The sequence below is a fragment of the Kockovaella imperatae genome (assembly GCF_002102565.1).
Source record: "Kockovaella imperatae strain NRRL Y-17943 chromosome Unknown BD324scaffold_17, whole genome shotgun sequence".
NCBI lineage: Eukaryota > Fungi > Basidiomycota > Tremellomycetes > Tremellales > Cuniculitremaceae > Kockovaella > Kockovaella imperatae.
Genome location: NW_019028957.1, coordinates 116,046 through 129,085, shown reverse-complemented (window position 1 = coordinate 129,085; position 13,040 = coordinate 116,046). Strand labels below are relative to the sequence as shown.

At 51.9% G+C, this 13,040-nt stretch overlaps 4 protein-coding genes across 4 annotated transcripts; 3 read left to right on the top strand and 1 right to left on the bottom strand.

Moving 5' to 3' along the window:
- Positions 1-81: 81 nt before the first annotated feature.
- On the top strand, positions 82-2,450 carry BD324DRAFT_595190 (ribosomal protein S5 domain 2-type protein). The gene is made up of 7 exons (XM_022013842.1): positions 82-245; positions 355-475; positions 595-915; positions 986-1,126; positions 1,293-1,761; positions 1,854-2,276; positions 2,339-2,450. Exons 1-7 carry the CDS (start codon positions 166-168, stop codon positions 2,368-2,370), a joined length of 1,587 nt encoding a protein of 528 aa, XP_021868073.1. The 5' UTR covers positions 82-165; the 3' UTR covers positions 2,371-2,450.
- BD324DRAFT_638524 (hypothetical protein) lies at positions 2,451-4,466 on the bottom strand. Its single transcript, XM_022017124.1, has 4 exons — positions 4,398-4,466; positions 4,296-4,347; positions 3,554-4,213; positions 2,451-3,476 (listed from the first exon to the last, which is right to left on the bottom strand). Exons 1-4 carry the CDS (start codon positions 4,429-4,431, stop codon positions 2,570-2,572), a joined length of 1,653 nt encoding a protein of 550 aa, XP_021868072.1. The 5' UTR covers positions 4,432-4,466; the 3' UTR covers positions 2,451-2,569.
- An 81-nt stretch (positions 4,467-4,547) lies between these two features.
- Positions 4,548-6,978, top strand: BD324DRAFT_638513 (hypothetical protein). Its single transcript, XM_022017123.1, has 7 exons — positions 4,548-4,928; positions 5,128-5,136; positions 5,190-5,275; positions 5,331-5,525; positions 5,598-6,203; positions 6,286-6,591; positions 6,659-6,978. The coding sequence occupies exons 1-7, from the start codon at positions 4,915-4,917 to the stop codon at positions 6,661-6,663; spliced, it is 1,221 nt and encodes a 406-aa protein (XP_021868071.1). The 5' UTR covers positions 4,548-4,914; the 3' UTR covers positions 6,664-6,978.
- A 1,858-nt stretch (positions 6,979-8,836) lies between these two features.
- BD324DRAFT_198560 (armadillo-type protein) lies at positions 8,837-12,291 on the top strand. Its single transcript, XM_022012158.1, has 10 exons — positions 8,837-9,934; positions 9,984-10,128; positions 10,197-10,396; positions 10,447-10,545; positions 10,608-10,775; positions 10,830-10,946; positions 11,012-11,204; positions 11,258-11,344; positions 11,391-11,554; positions 11,630-12,291. The coding sequence occupies exons 1-10, from the start codon at positions 9,095-9,097 to the stop codon at positions 12,263-12,265; spliced, it is 2,649 nt and encodes an 882-aa protein (XP_021868070.1). The 5' UTR covers positions 8,837-9,094; the 3' UTR covers positions 12,266-12,291.
- The last annotated feature ends 749 nt before the right edge of the window (positions 12,292-13,040 follow it).

Below are 13,040 nucleotides of genomic sequence, written 5' to 3'. Positions count from 1 at the left end.
TGGGAAAAATTTACAACCCCCAGCGAGCGAGCGAACGAAGGGGGCAGCGAATGGCCATGTAGTAAGCCATGGAGCGAGCGTATGCAAACCTGTAAAGCAGATATTCCCTTCTTCTGGCAGATCCATTTGTTTTTCTTCTTCCACATCACTGTGAGAGACTGAAGGATGGCAGAATCACTCCCAGTCCCCATCTTCAACGACTTGTCCGAGATTTACCCCTCGCGCGAGGCGGTCCTTCGGGAAGGGTGAGTGGGGAGGGTTTGGTGGTAGTGAACCGCGTCGTCGCCGGTCATACAGCCCACATATCAAGCTTTGTTGCAGCATTTGATACTGATATCAACATGACCTACCTAGTCAACGCTGGAATGACCTCTCGAAGAGCTTCAAAACAGCTTATGGAGATGAACCCGCTTTCATCATCCGAGCTCCCGGAAGAGTCAACATTCTCGGAGAGCATATTGATTATTCCTTGTTTGTGAGTGACTACTCGGTCCGTGTGGTGGGAAGATGTACTGGGTCGTGCTGGTCCAAAGGGCTCAACCGGTCCAAAAGACACACCCCAATACGTGCTGCGCCTCTGCTGACACCTTTCAGCCTGTTCTTCCCGCCGCTATCGAACAAGATATCCTCATGGCTCTCCGCCCTCGATCAGGAACCAAACGGGTCCGATTGGCCAATGTTCTTCTCAAATTCAAGGCTACATCCTTTGAAATGACTCATCAGCCATCCGAGCGGGGCTGGCATGTCGACTTTGTATCGCCTAAGGACGGGGGAGGATGGGACAATTACCTCAAAGTAGCGCTTCAAGAAGGTCTAGAAGAGTTTTTTAAATCTGGCGTGGACAGGAATGGCAAGGAACCCATTGGGATGGATCTCTTGGTCTCCGGCACAGTGCCCCCGGGTTCTGGTCTAAGTGTGAGTGAGGCAGCGCCGGAGGGAATGGGGGGACCTTCAACGTCTTGAAGATGCTGATATCTGTTCGCAGAGCTCCGCCGCTTTCGTCGTTGCTTCCAGTATCGTCTTTCTCGTCGCCAATGGCCTCACCGAAGGAGTTTCAAAAGGTGATGTCGTAGGCATGGCAATGGCCAGTGAGCATCGCATGGGACTAAGGACAGGTGGAATGGACGTGAGTGGTACGACGGCAGGCCATGGCATGGCAGGCCAGACTGCTGCCCGGCAGAATTGTTGAAACTGATACACTCCTTGCTTCGCGAATCTCACCTACCTCACTCACCTGAATCTATCGATATGTTGGGTCCGCTCGATTTCCGCGCCCCCTCACTCACTCACAGCAAGCCGCCTCTGCCCTGTGCGTCTCCAATGCCATCATTCACCTCTCTTTCTACCCCTCCCTCAAACCTGTTCCCCTCCCTCTCCCTTCCTCCCTTGCCGTCTGCATCATCAACTCTGTCGCCACACACGCACTTACCACCGGAGCGCCTGAACAATACAATCTCCGAGTCGTCGAGTGTATCATTGCGACTCGGCTCTTATGTCACGCTTGGGGTTTGGACCAAACGCCACGACTCAAGGGTAAAGTAGGAGACGAAGGTAGGATTTGGTTGAGGGAAGCTTTGGACCTTTGGGAGGGAGGGAAAGGGCTGAGTGAAGTGGAATTGTATGAAAAGGCTCTAGGCGAGGTCGATCGAGTACTGGGTAATGGGTACAAGGGAACTCAAGGTTGGACGAGGGAAGATATGCTCGCTGCGAGTGGAATGGAGGAAGCGGCATTCAGGGAGACATTCCTCGAGTTTCTGGAAAGTGAGTTAGTGAGGAAAAAAGAAGCGGGAGATGGTGTGAAGGTAGCCATCAGCTCATTCTGCTCACGCTTTCCTCTCGCTTCGCTCATTCAGTCCGAGCAACCTACTTTCATCTTCACCGTCGACTGAAACACGCTCTCGAAGAGAGTCTCCGTGTATCTAAATTTTCGGCCCTCTGTCGTTCTATCGAGCCATCATCTTCGACTTCTGAATCCGACCCCATCTTGAAACAATTAGGAGACCTCATCACGCAATCCCACGCCAGCTGTAAAGACGTATATGAATGTACGTGTGACGAGACGGATCAACTTCAACAACTTTGCCTTGCTCAAGGTGCTCTCGGCGCAAGGCAGACAGGTGGAGGATGGGGCGGAGCTGTCATTGCGCTCTTACCTGTTTCTCAAGTCGAAGGTTTCTTGAAGAGGATAAAAGGGTCTTATGAGGCTTACAAGTCATTGACGGAGGAAGGGGTGGAGCAAGCTGCATTCGCAACCCTCCCTGGGTCCGGGGCCGGAAGTGAGTCATGAGATCCGGTGGGCCTTCACATGATCGGCGCTGACTGTCTCGGCTCGTGACAGTCTATCAAATCCAGGGATCGACCATCTCATGAGACTGTGCAAAGCATTTGAGGACCCCGTCAATCAATAACGGATCATCAACAGATCTAGCCATAGCCAGGTGACCTAAATCATTCCTGTCTGATCTATGCATACAATGATGACGAGACCGAATTGCCAGGGAGCTGGCATCATCTGACGAGCAGCCCGTCATCGTGTTGCACCTAGTCCATCAACCCCCAAGTAGAATTTTTAATCATCCTTTGCTTCAGCCTCGCCAGCCTTGTTCTCGCCGTTCTCTTCCTCAACCCCTGACCCCGATGTGAATCTCTCCTCCAGGGTCTTTGGCTTCGGCGCAATCTTCCTCTCTTCGTCCTTGACAACCGTCGTACTGCTAAGCGGGACAGGACGATCGCTCATCCCATGTTGCACCATGTTCCCAGCTTCGCCTGCTCCTCGAGCTGTTTCCCCTTCTAGTTCCGGAGCAGATACCATTGGTCCAGTATCCAGTTCATCGACTCGACCCAGATACGGTTGGTTCCCTGGGTCTGAGGATTCCCCTGTTTCTAGAGATATGCTGCCGGACAGGGATAAGGCATTCGGGTTCGCGCTCGATCCACCACCACCGCGGCTTTGTTCTGGCTCTGGCGTCGGACTCCTGACTTGAGGTGCTGGAGCAAACTTGAATCCGCCATCTACATTCTCTCCCGATGCAGGTCCATCATTCGGCTTCGGACTCTCATCACCAAGCAGCAAAGGACTCATCAACCCATCTTCTGCTCGTACAGCCTGATGATCTTCTCCAGGTTGGCCAGTCATGGGCTCAGACAAATCCACCTCCATATCTCCATCCGTCGATTCTTCACGGAAGAAGGTGATAGGGGAGAACATGGGTGTCGCGCTCCCACGTGGCATCATGGATTCTTCGTCGTCTAGACTTATCGTAGATCGAGCGGGTGATGCAGAGGAAGACGCGGCCGAAAAGACAGGTTCCGTCGGTGCGATGAGAGACATTGGCATGGGGATGTAGGAGGGAGGTTCCCAAGATGAAGTGACGAGGAGAGACTTTTCAATGGCTCGGAGGAATTTACCCAGGGATGTGTGAATCCGAGTCGGTGAGACCAAGAGTTCGGCAATACGTTGGATGGTAAATGGGGGACTGAGCGATGAATCATCAGCTTCATCACTCGACGAGATTGATTTCGTGTGTGTGTACGTGTCTCTGATTCAGCTCACTCTTCCATTTCATCCAAGATGTTTATCAACCTCTCGACTTCTTCTTTCCCTTCCACCTCATCCATCCATTCAGGTAATTTCTTACCGCCGATGACGACCTCTTCGTCCCAATCTTCCTCGAATCGATTAGCGTGTCCATTGGCTTTGATGGTACCAGCAGTGCCTACGCTTCCAAGTGGCGGTAGAGAACCCTCTGATCTCTTTCGGTTGGGGTCGAGAGGTGGGAAAGGAGGTATGATCAATCCTCCAACTGTAGAAGGTTTGAATTCTATACTGTCATAAGATGATGAGAGTCCCATCCCATTAGGTGATGATGCGGGATCATCTTCTGCTCCTCCTTCTCCTACTCCTCCACTTGATCCTGATCCAGTGCCGCCATTGAGTCCATTGATTTCAGTAGATGATCCGAATGATGGGAGGGGTGGATCCAGATCGGTCGTCGGATGATCAGGTGATAAGAGGAGAGAATCAGATGGAGGCGCAGTATCCAGGCGCGAGCTTTCTCTCGCAGGGGATGGAGAAGCGGCCCGAATATCAACTGGACGGAGATTCGTGCCTCCTGGATGAACATAGGCTTTCCTAGGTCTCTGAGAGAGGAACAGGGGTACAGTGGATATCAAGGAGGATGTCAAATGATCTTTGAGAGTCTCCCAGTCGCACCTGAGAGAGAAGAAAAGAGAGCAACGAAGAACAATGTCAGACGTGATACGGCACACGAGGATAGACCCCCTTGGAAACCCACTCAAAGGTGTTCGTCTCCACTATGGTCTGCAATATTGGATCCACAGGGCGGCCTATGAGTCCGTGAGTTTCAAGGTGGCACATATTAGTTCAGCCAGCTCACTAGGTCCAGCCACGGCTGCAGGTGATATGGCCATGGTGAATTGTTTTGCTCTGATATGGGATATCTGCCAGTCATCAGCCAATGGCCTGCAACAACAAATCGAGTGATAAGATATGCCGGCAGTTTCCCAAAATGCCCACGTCACTGCCTGTCCCACGTGGAGGATATGCCCCCCCGTCTCACCCTCGGGCCAGACACCGAAAGTTCTCGATAACTTTTTTTACACAGAGACGCGGCTCAGCAACATCGGTGTTCAGTAGTAGTCATCAGTAACAAACACAGTCCTGGCATTCATCGAGGGCAAGCATCGTTTCACTTGGGATCTCATCGCGTACTTCGACTCCCTCCAAGGCGAGCGACTACAACGGTCACCGCAACCGCCCTTTCTCTCCCGGTCCCTCATCCTTCCACCGCCACTGCTTTCAAACTTTTGTTGAAGCCCCTTTCTCAACATCCAAAAGACATCATCCCCGAGTTCACATTTTACTGCGCTAGCGTGTGATTTGTGCCATTCAGCATGGTCAAGGAGACGTGAGTGGATGTGTAGAGCATGCCTAGAGTCCAACACTGATCTGATCTCTTGCTGTATCTTGCTTCATTGGTCGATTGGTCACGTTTTCAACGCTTCGCCTCGCTTGGACCGCCCGCCCACCTTTCATATCCCACTGTCTTCATAATCTGACCCGTTGCACCACGAACTCTTCATGCACGTCTCATCGTGATTTTGTAGAGAATACTAGTGAGTTGTATCGCGTCTCTGACCTCCTCTGAGCACAGCTCACACCGTCCTAGCGACGCCCTCGGTGTCAGCCCAGATGCCGGCGACGATGAGATCAAGAAGGCTTACAGAAAAGCTGCTCTGAGAGCGCATCCCGATAGTGAGCGTCATGTAGCTCACCGCGTTTACTCGCCTCCGCTGATGTTTCTCTGTAGAGGGTGGTGACCCTGAGCTCTTCAAGGAGCTGACTCATGCGTACGAAGTCTTGTCCGATGGTAACAAGAGGTCATTATACGACCAAATGGGAAAAGCCGGATTGGAAGGAGGCGGAGGTATGGGCGGCGGAATGGATCCCCAAGATCTGTTCTCACAGCTGTTCGGTGGTGGTGGTGGATTCTTCGGCGGCGGTGGTGCGTAGCGCGATGCCCAGAGGGGGGGGGGGGGGGGGGCGTAGAGGAGGAAAAGCTGATCATAATTTCCAGGAGGCCGACCCAGCGGTCCACGGAAAGGCAAAGACTTGGTCCACCGTATTTCCGTCTCCCTCGAAGACCTGTACAAAGGCAAGGTTCAAAAACTCGCTCTCTCCAAATCAGTCATTTGCAAGACGTGTGAAGGTCGTGGAGGCAAAAAGGGAGCTGTTCAAACGTGTGGAGCCTGTCGAGGTCAAGGTGTTCGAGTGACATTACGACAACTTGGACCGATGATGCAACAAATCCAACAACCATGTAATGAATGTGAAGGAACTGGAGAGGTCATGAACCCGAAGGATCGGTGCAAGACGTGCACGGGCAAGAAGACCATTTCAGAACGTAAAGTTCTCGAAGTCCACATCGACAAGGGTATGCGATCAGGTCAACAGATCAAATTCGCCGGCGAATCGGATCAACAACCTGGTATCATACCTGGCGATGTGGTCATTGTCTTGGAGGAGAAGGAACACCCCAGGTTCAAGAGAAAGGGGGATGATCTGTTGTGTGAGGCGGAAGTGGATCTCTTGACTGCTTTGGGAGGTGGAGAATTCGCCATTGAACACTTGGACGAGAGGGTTTTACATGTGGTCATCGTGCCGGGAGAGGTCATCAAGCCGGGTAAGTGGAGCAAGAGAGCAAGGCGATATCACACACGCCTCGCCAATGATTCTTTCCGCTCATTTGGTTCTCTTCTTTGCAGGCGCCGTCAAGGTCATCTCTCGTCAAGGCATGCCATCCTACAGACATCACGAACCTGGTGACTTGTACGTTCACATCAACGTCAAGTTCCCAGACCACATGGACCCATCCGCTATCCCTATGCTCGAACAAGCGTTGCCAGCTCGTAAACCCATGGCCAAGTTTGACAAGAAATTGCATATCGAAGAGACGACATTGGAGGAACCGAACGACAGGCAGAGAAAGTCCACGTTTGGAGGTGTGACTGGGGACGAGATGGATGAAGATGAAGAAGATGGTCGACCAGCAGGAGTACAGTGCGCACAACGTGAGTATGAGCCGATGTGCAACAGGAAGAACAATCTGCTGACCCTTCCTTTCTTCTTCTTCTGCAGAGTAAACATTTCGTCGAGTATCTCCAGCACGAGTCACGATTGCCCCCCCCGTCTCTTTTCCTCCCACTCAACCGCCCATTTACTCAAAGATCGACAGGTCGAATGGCCGGTCGCATCGTCACCAGTCTCCTTCTCCTTCTCAGACCCGGTCTCTTTCCCCTTGCCCGCTCTTCTGCGGCTGCACTTCTGCCGGGGGAGACTACCCATCATAGACGGTACAGTCAGAGCTTTGTTTCATCCTTTCATGTATACAGGCATTTTCATTCGCAGCGAGGGTACATGCTGGCTGGTCCAGAATAGTGTAAGGTCATGACAGTGCAACATGTCCCCGGTCGAGAGATAAGCATACTGAAAAAATGGGTAGCGTGAAATTCCAGGAAAAACTTCATGGTGATTTGATAGACGATTGAGGATCAAGAAGATCATCCTGAGCACCATGCCTGCCGCTGACGATTTGTGTGCGTGTGTGTCCTCTCGAGCTGCAGACGCTCTCAAGAGTCCTTGTGCTGTTCACTGACCCATCCCATTGGCTCATTAAAGCGCCGGGACGTACCTGATCACATTGTCGAGGTACCCTCAAGATGCCAAGGTCATGCGACTCGAGATGACCCGGCCGGATCTCCAGTGCCTACTCACTTCATGGCCCATCTCGGTGTGTCTCGACTCGATGATCGAGAGAGAGACAGAGGGACAGAGGGAAGGGGAGGACATGCATCAAAGGGGGGTTAATATGTAGGTTGGTTGAGTTATTCCGGCCTCATCATGGCAGGTTAGATAGTCCTTTGAGGGGGAAAGCGGGAAAGAGAACGTGCATTCAAAACACAGCACTTTGAATCACTCACTTCACCACTGACACGAGGTATCGATAGCTCTCTGACCTGCTCACTCATCTAACGGGAGGGAGGTATACAAGGCCTGGCGTCTTCCCAACACGCCATTCGAGGACCCATCACTACCTATTCCACCATCCCCTTTACCCTGCCTTTGGGAACCCGGGAGAGGACCACCTTTCTCACTACACGGGGCCAGGGAGCGCCACGCCCTTGCGAGTGTTTTGGGAAAGGGAGGAGGAGGGGTGGGCAGTCCAGGTCCGACGGAATAACTACAATCAAGCGAGCTGAGATCGATATGAGAAACATAGAGAGACTCGGTGGCTGCTGTCAGCGTCTCCAGGTTCTTTCTCAACGGAACAGGTCATCATTGCCTCCAACCTGCAGCTCATTGCTCGAATGTCTACTGACCCGCTGCTGCTCAGTATGCTCAGTATCTTCATCACCGACTCTCTCCATGTTCACTTCGCATATACCCCTTATCTCGCCCCTTCCCCTGTGTCCCATTTCCCATCGCTGCCTTTGGTCTACTCTCTTCGCCCCATCAAAAACGACTCAGCCAGCTCGATCGCTTAGAAGGTGGACAACCTTGAAACTGACTGCATTGCCAATACATCCATCCATCCAACCATCATCGATCGTCTACCTTTAAGGTATCACTCGCCCTTCACCCATTCACTTCATTCATCTCTTCCCTCACTACAACCATTCCAAGGCGATCCAAAAGTTCCCATCGGGTCGGTCGTCAAGGAAGTAGCGCTCGAGGCGATCGACCACGCTCAGGGTGAAGTGGAGCCCTTTTCCTCTTGACGTGGATCCTTTCTCTCGTCGCGCGTCGTCCCATTTCGACTCGGGAGCTTCTCTCGTCCATCAATGTACCACGCCTCAACCTCACCTTGTCCGATTACTCGACGCGAGGAGTGAAGTGTGAGGTGAACCTCATTGACTCGTGCTCTTTATTTTTGATCACTTCCTTCTGTTCCCTATCCCTGTGAGCACGTACGCGACTCGCCTCGCCTCGCCTTCCCCTGGCCACCTCTACCTCCCTTGCCACTTTCACTCTGAACCGCCCAAAACCGACCACCACCATCAGCCATCATGTCGTCCCGACATTGAGGTCACCCTTTCCCTTTCCCCCCTCCTGGCTCTCTGTGGCATACCTGTATGACACTGTAGAACGAAGTCAAGGTCAAATCGATACCACACCCGCTATTCTACCACCAATCCCTTCAGTCTGTATCAAACCTGTTTGATCAACATCTCTCTGGCGATACTTCTCACTTTCGCTGCGACTACCCAGTCTTGTGACTTGCTTGACATTGTCACTCGAGAATTCCTTCCCCGCTCTCGCTATCCCATATCGTTCGACTCAGACTCGCGTCAGCTGTTGCTGTTGTTGGAATACATTGAGCGTAATTCAACACTCGAGCATTCAATCGTTCTCTCTTGATTCCTGTCCTATACTGCCTGGAGACAGCTATCAGGACCGCATCCTCTCCAATTCACAAGACAATTCTGCCAGGTCCATCACAACAACGAGCGACTCGGCCTCCCGTTTAACCTGTTTCCCTTCCTCCCCTTCCTCACCCACCAAGCCATCTCCAGCATGGCCAATCCGCCACCTCCGATGCCTACGGACCCCAACGACATCCTCGTCAACCAACTGAACAATATCTCCCTCGTTGACGAGATTTACATGTCTCCACAGCCCTCTCAATCCCCGGCGCATGAAACATTTGCCAACCTCAATACCCCGTCCAACTCCCAAGGTCTCCTTACGACCATGACGATGAGTGGCAACATCCCTTCTGCCATCCCTGGACAGCATCACAGCCACCACCACCACCACCATCACAACCAATCTCTTCACCATGCTCCACACGCGCCACCGCCCGCTTCTGCTCAACTGATCGGCATGCATTACCAGCCTGGTCCACCTGCACCTCCTCCTCTGCTGTCTCAAACAGACGACCAATACATGTTCCACAGCGCCCATACCCTCGGGCCTCCATTCTCACCTACAAATCCAAATATCGGTGGACCAGCTGGTCTACCTTACTCTTATGGCGGTCCTCCGCCGGACTTGCTATCTCAGCATCCCAACGGAGGCATACCAGACAGTCCATTCGGCGCTGCGCATCTGGATGCCGCTTTAATCGCTGCTGCAGGCTTTTCCACCAACAATCAGATGGATCAGCGACAAGGTTCAGGTGGACATCATCAGGCGCACTCACAGCAGCTTCTTCATCATGCAATGTCTCAAATCAATGGGTCGAATCAGACGCCTCACAATGCCAATGGAATATACCGAGTCATCTCTGATGGTATTTTCAATGGCACAGGTGGCATGCTCTCACCTCAGCAGCAGCAGACCAGTATCTACGGGAACCAAATTCAGGGGTACTGGACGCCCCCATATTCGGATAGCAAGAAGAAGTCTGGTCAGGTGAGTTTCGATTCAAATCGTCCTGTGCAAAGCTCATGATAAACTGTAGAACTCGTCTTATGGACCTATGGGTCGAGCCTCGCTCAGTCATTCTCAATCTGGACCTACGACGTACACTCCGCCACATCGGACTGGTAACTTCCCCAGATCCCCAGTGGGTTCATTTGGTAGCGCAAGGGGAGGTCTCAATCATGGTGAGTCTTTTGAGGGGCCTGCTATCCGAACGGCAACGCATGACGCGATCTTGACACCTTATCTGAAGGCTCTTTCAATTCGTTCTCCACTATCACTGGTCTCCGAAGTGGAGGTACTACTTCCTACAATCCTCGAACGCCCACCAGTCCCATCCGAATGGGAATCAAATCGTCCTCCACCACGAGGCGGTCAATCTTCGAAGCGCCACGAAGTGCGGTGCTCGAGGACTTCCGTCTCACCAAGATGACCAAGAAGTGGTCACTGAAAGTGCGTACGATAAATCCTACGGTAGATTCGCATCTGATCCTCTCCCTCAGGACATTTACGGCCATATTGCAGAATTCTCAGGTGACACCCATGGGTCACGATTCATCCAGCAGAAGCTGGAGGAGTGCTCGTCGGACGAGCGACAGAAGGTGAGGCAGTCTGGCGAATGTCCTTGCTTGCTTACGAGACCGGCTGACGGGCCGGGCCACAGATGTTTGACGAGATCTTGGCGAATGCTTTTCAGCTCATGACGGATGTGTTTGGAAACTATGTCATTCAGAAGGTCTTTGAGCTTGGCGATCAGAGGCAAAAGGCAGCACTAGCTAAGAAGATGGAGGGATCAATCTACGAGCTGTCGAATCAGATGTACGGGTGCAGGGTGAGTCGGCGCCACAAATCGACTTGACGGCCAGCTGATTCCGTTTCATTCCAGGTCGTTCAGAAGGCTTTCCAGCATGTTCTTCTCGATCAGCGTGAGAAGCTCGTCGTAGAGCTCGAAGCAAACATCTTGGACTGCGTCAAGTCGAGTAATGCAAATCACGTTGTACAGGTGAGTAGTGGTCACATGAGGTTCTTTCCTTGAATTTACTGACGACGACCAATTCGTACATGTAGCTCTTGATCCAGCTAGGCCCGCCCGCATTTGTTACGTATGCCTTCTTGGGACACATTGAAGAACTTGCTGCTCATCCGTATGGATGTCGCGTACTCCAAAAGACGTTTGAGATGGACGATGTGCCACACAAGCAGGCTCTCCTGGACGAGTTTGAGAGTGTGACGACCAAGCTGATCGAAGATCAATTTGGGAGTAAGTAGCGATGGAACACTCAGTCTGTTACCGGTGCTAACGTTCCCGATCAGACTATGTCGTACAGAGTGTGATTGATACTGGGTCAGAAAGGGATCGTCGAAAGGTCGTTGCGAAGATGAAAGGACAGATAGTATGGCGTGAGTGACCATGTGTTGACTGGAGCACACATTGATAGTGCATTAGTGGCGAGACACAAGTTTGCCTCCAATGTTTGTGAGAAGGCTGTCACCCGCTCGAGTGGACAAGACCTCCGAGATCTCATCACAGAGCTCATTGACATTCGACCTGATGGGTCTAACAATGTCCGCATGTTATTGCAAGATGCTTTTGGGAATTTCCCTCTGCAGGTGGGTACTGTATCGCGACGTATGAGCCATTGTGGCACCTCATGCCATACATGTTGACGCTGACGCATCTCGAAGACTGCCTTGCGATGTGCTGAACCTGATCAACGAGATCTCCTGCTGTCCATCATTGTCCCTATGCTTCCGTTAATCATCCACTCTCCCGTTGGCAAAAGACTTAGCGCTCGGATTCAAACATGGGAAGAAGAAGGGATCATCCCTCGCATGGACAGTGGCATGATCGAATACGCCACTACAAGGCTCAATGAAGTCTCCCTCACCCCCTTTCAAATCCGAACCACACCCACTACCGGCGGCGCCACTGTCGCGGCTACGGTAGTCGATTCAAGCTCAGAGTCAGGATACACGCCTACGAAATCTGGATCCTCGTCGACTGGCTTTACATCGCCTACGAACCTCGGTGGGAAACCCGAAGAAAGAGGCAATAGGACCTCAAATTCGACGCCTGTCAGAGGCTGGAGGAAGGGTGAATGGGCGGACCGAGGTCGTCGTGAAGGAGGAGGAGGAGGAGGAGGAGGAGGAGGAGGAGGAAGACGATATGGTCAAGGTCAAGGACCCAACGATATGGTCAGTTGGAGATCCATGGGACCTCGTGAATGGGGTGATGTTCGTTCTGGATCAGGCACTACGGGAATCGGCCGCAACTCTCGGTCGAGATCCGGCGCCGGGAAACGTTTGCCTCGTGGAGACTAGGAGCCACACCAGGCTTTGGGGATGGGAATGGATCGAAAGGACTTCATATAATCACGAGAGTTTTGGAACAGGCTCGGACACACGGCTAAAAGGGAAGACAATGTGGAATAAAACGACAACCAGATGGACTGAATTTGGATTCGTCAGCGCTATATGAAAGGATCCGTCCCTAGGGGGAAAGGGGGTATTACGGTATTCATCAGGATCACTCAGCTTCTTGATACACCCCCTTCTTGTCTCGAGCACGTTCATCCGTTCATCGAAAAACATGGGCAAAACGTACAAGAAGGAACGTCTCTTATTGGAGTTTGAGTACACCGCCCACTGCTGATATTCCATTGCGTACAGTATGAGATCGATATATTCTTCTTGGTTTAGTTTGATACATATCTGCGACGACCCATTCGAGAAGGAGTCTCGCAAATTGCGTCTGGGAAGGGACGACCAAGGACCAGAGGAGGAAAATGGATATGCAGGTCGCCTGGCAATGGAGCTACAAATTGAGTGACAAGTGAGGAAGAGGCCGATACTATCTAGACATGCAATCAGACATGCAACACATCATCATCATCATCATCTTGATCTTTTAGCTCAAATTCACATATGTAACTGCCCACCGCTCAAAGAACGGTACTGTGTATACATGTCTGTCTGTCTGTCTGTCTCGCTCTCTCACTATCACTCTAACTCGCATCATCTTATAGAACGCATCTCTTTATCTCATCTCGAATCACAGTCGTTATCGCATCTCCTCTTCTTATCCTCCCCCTTGCAG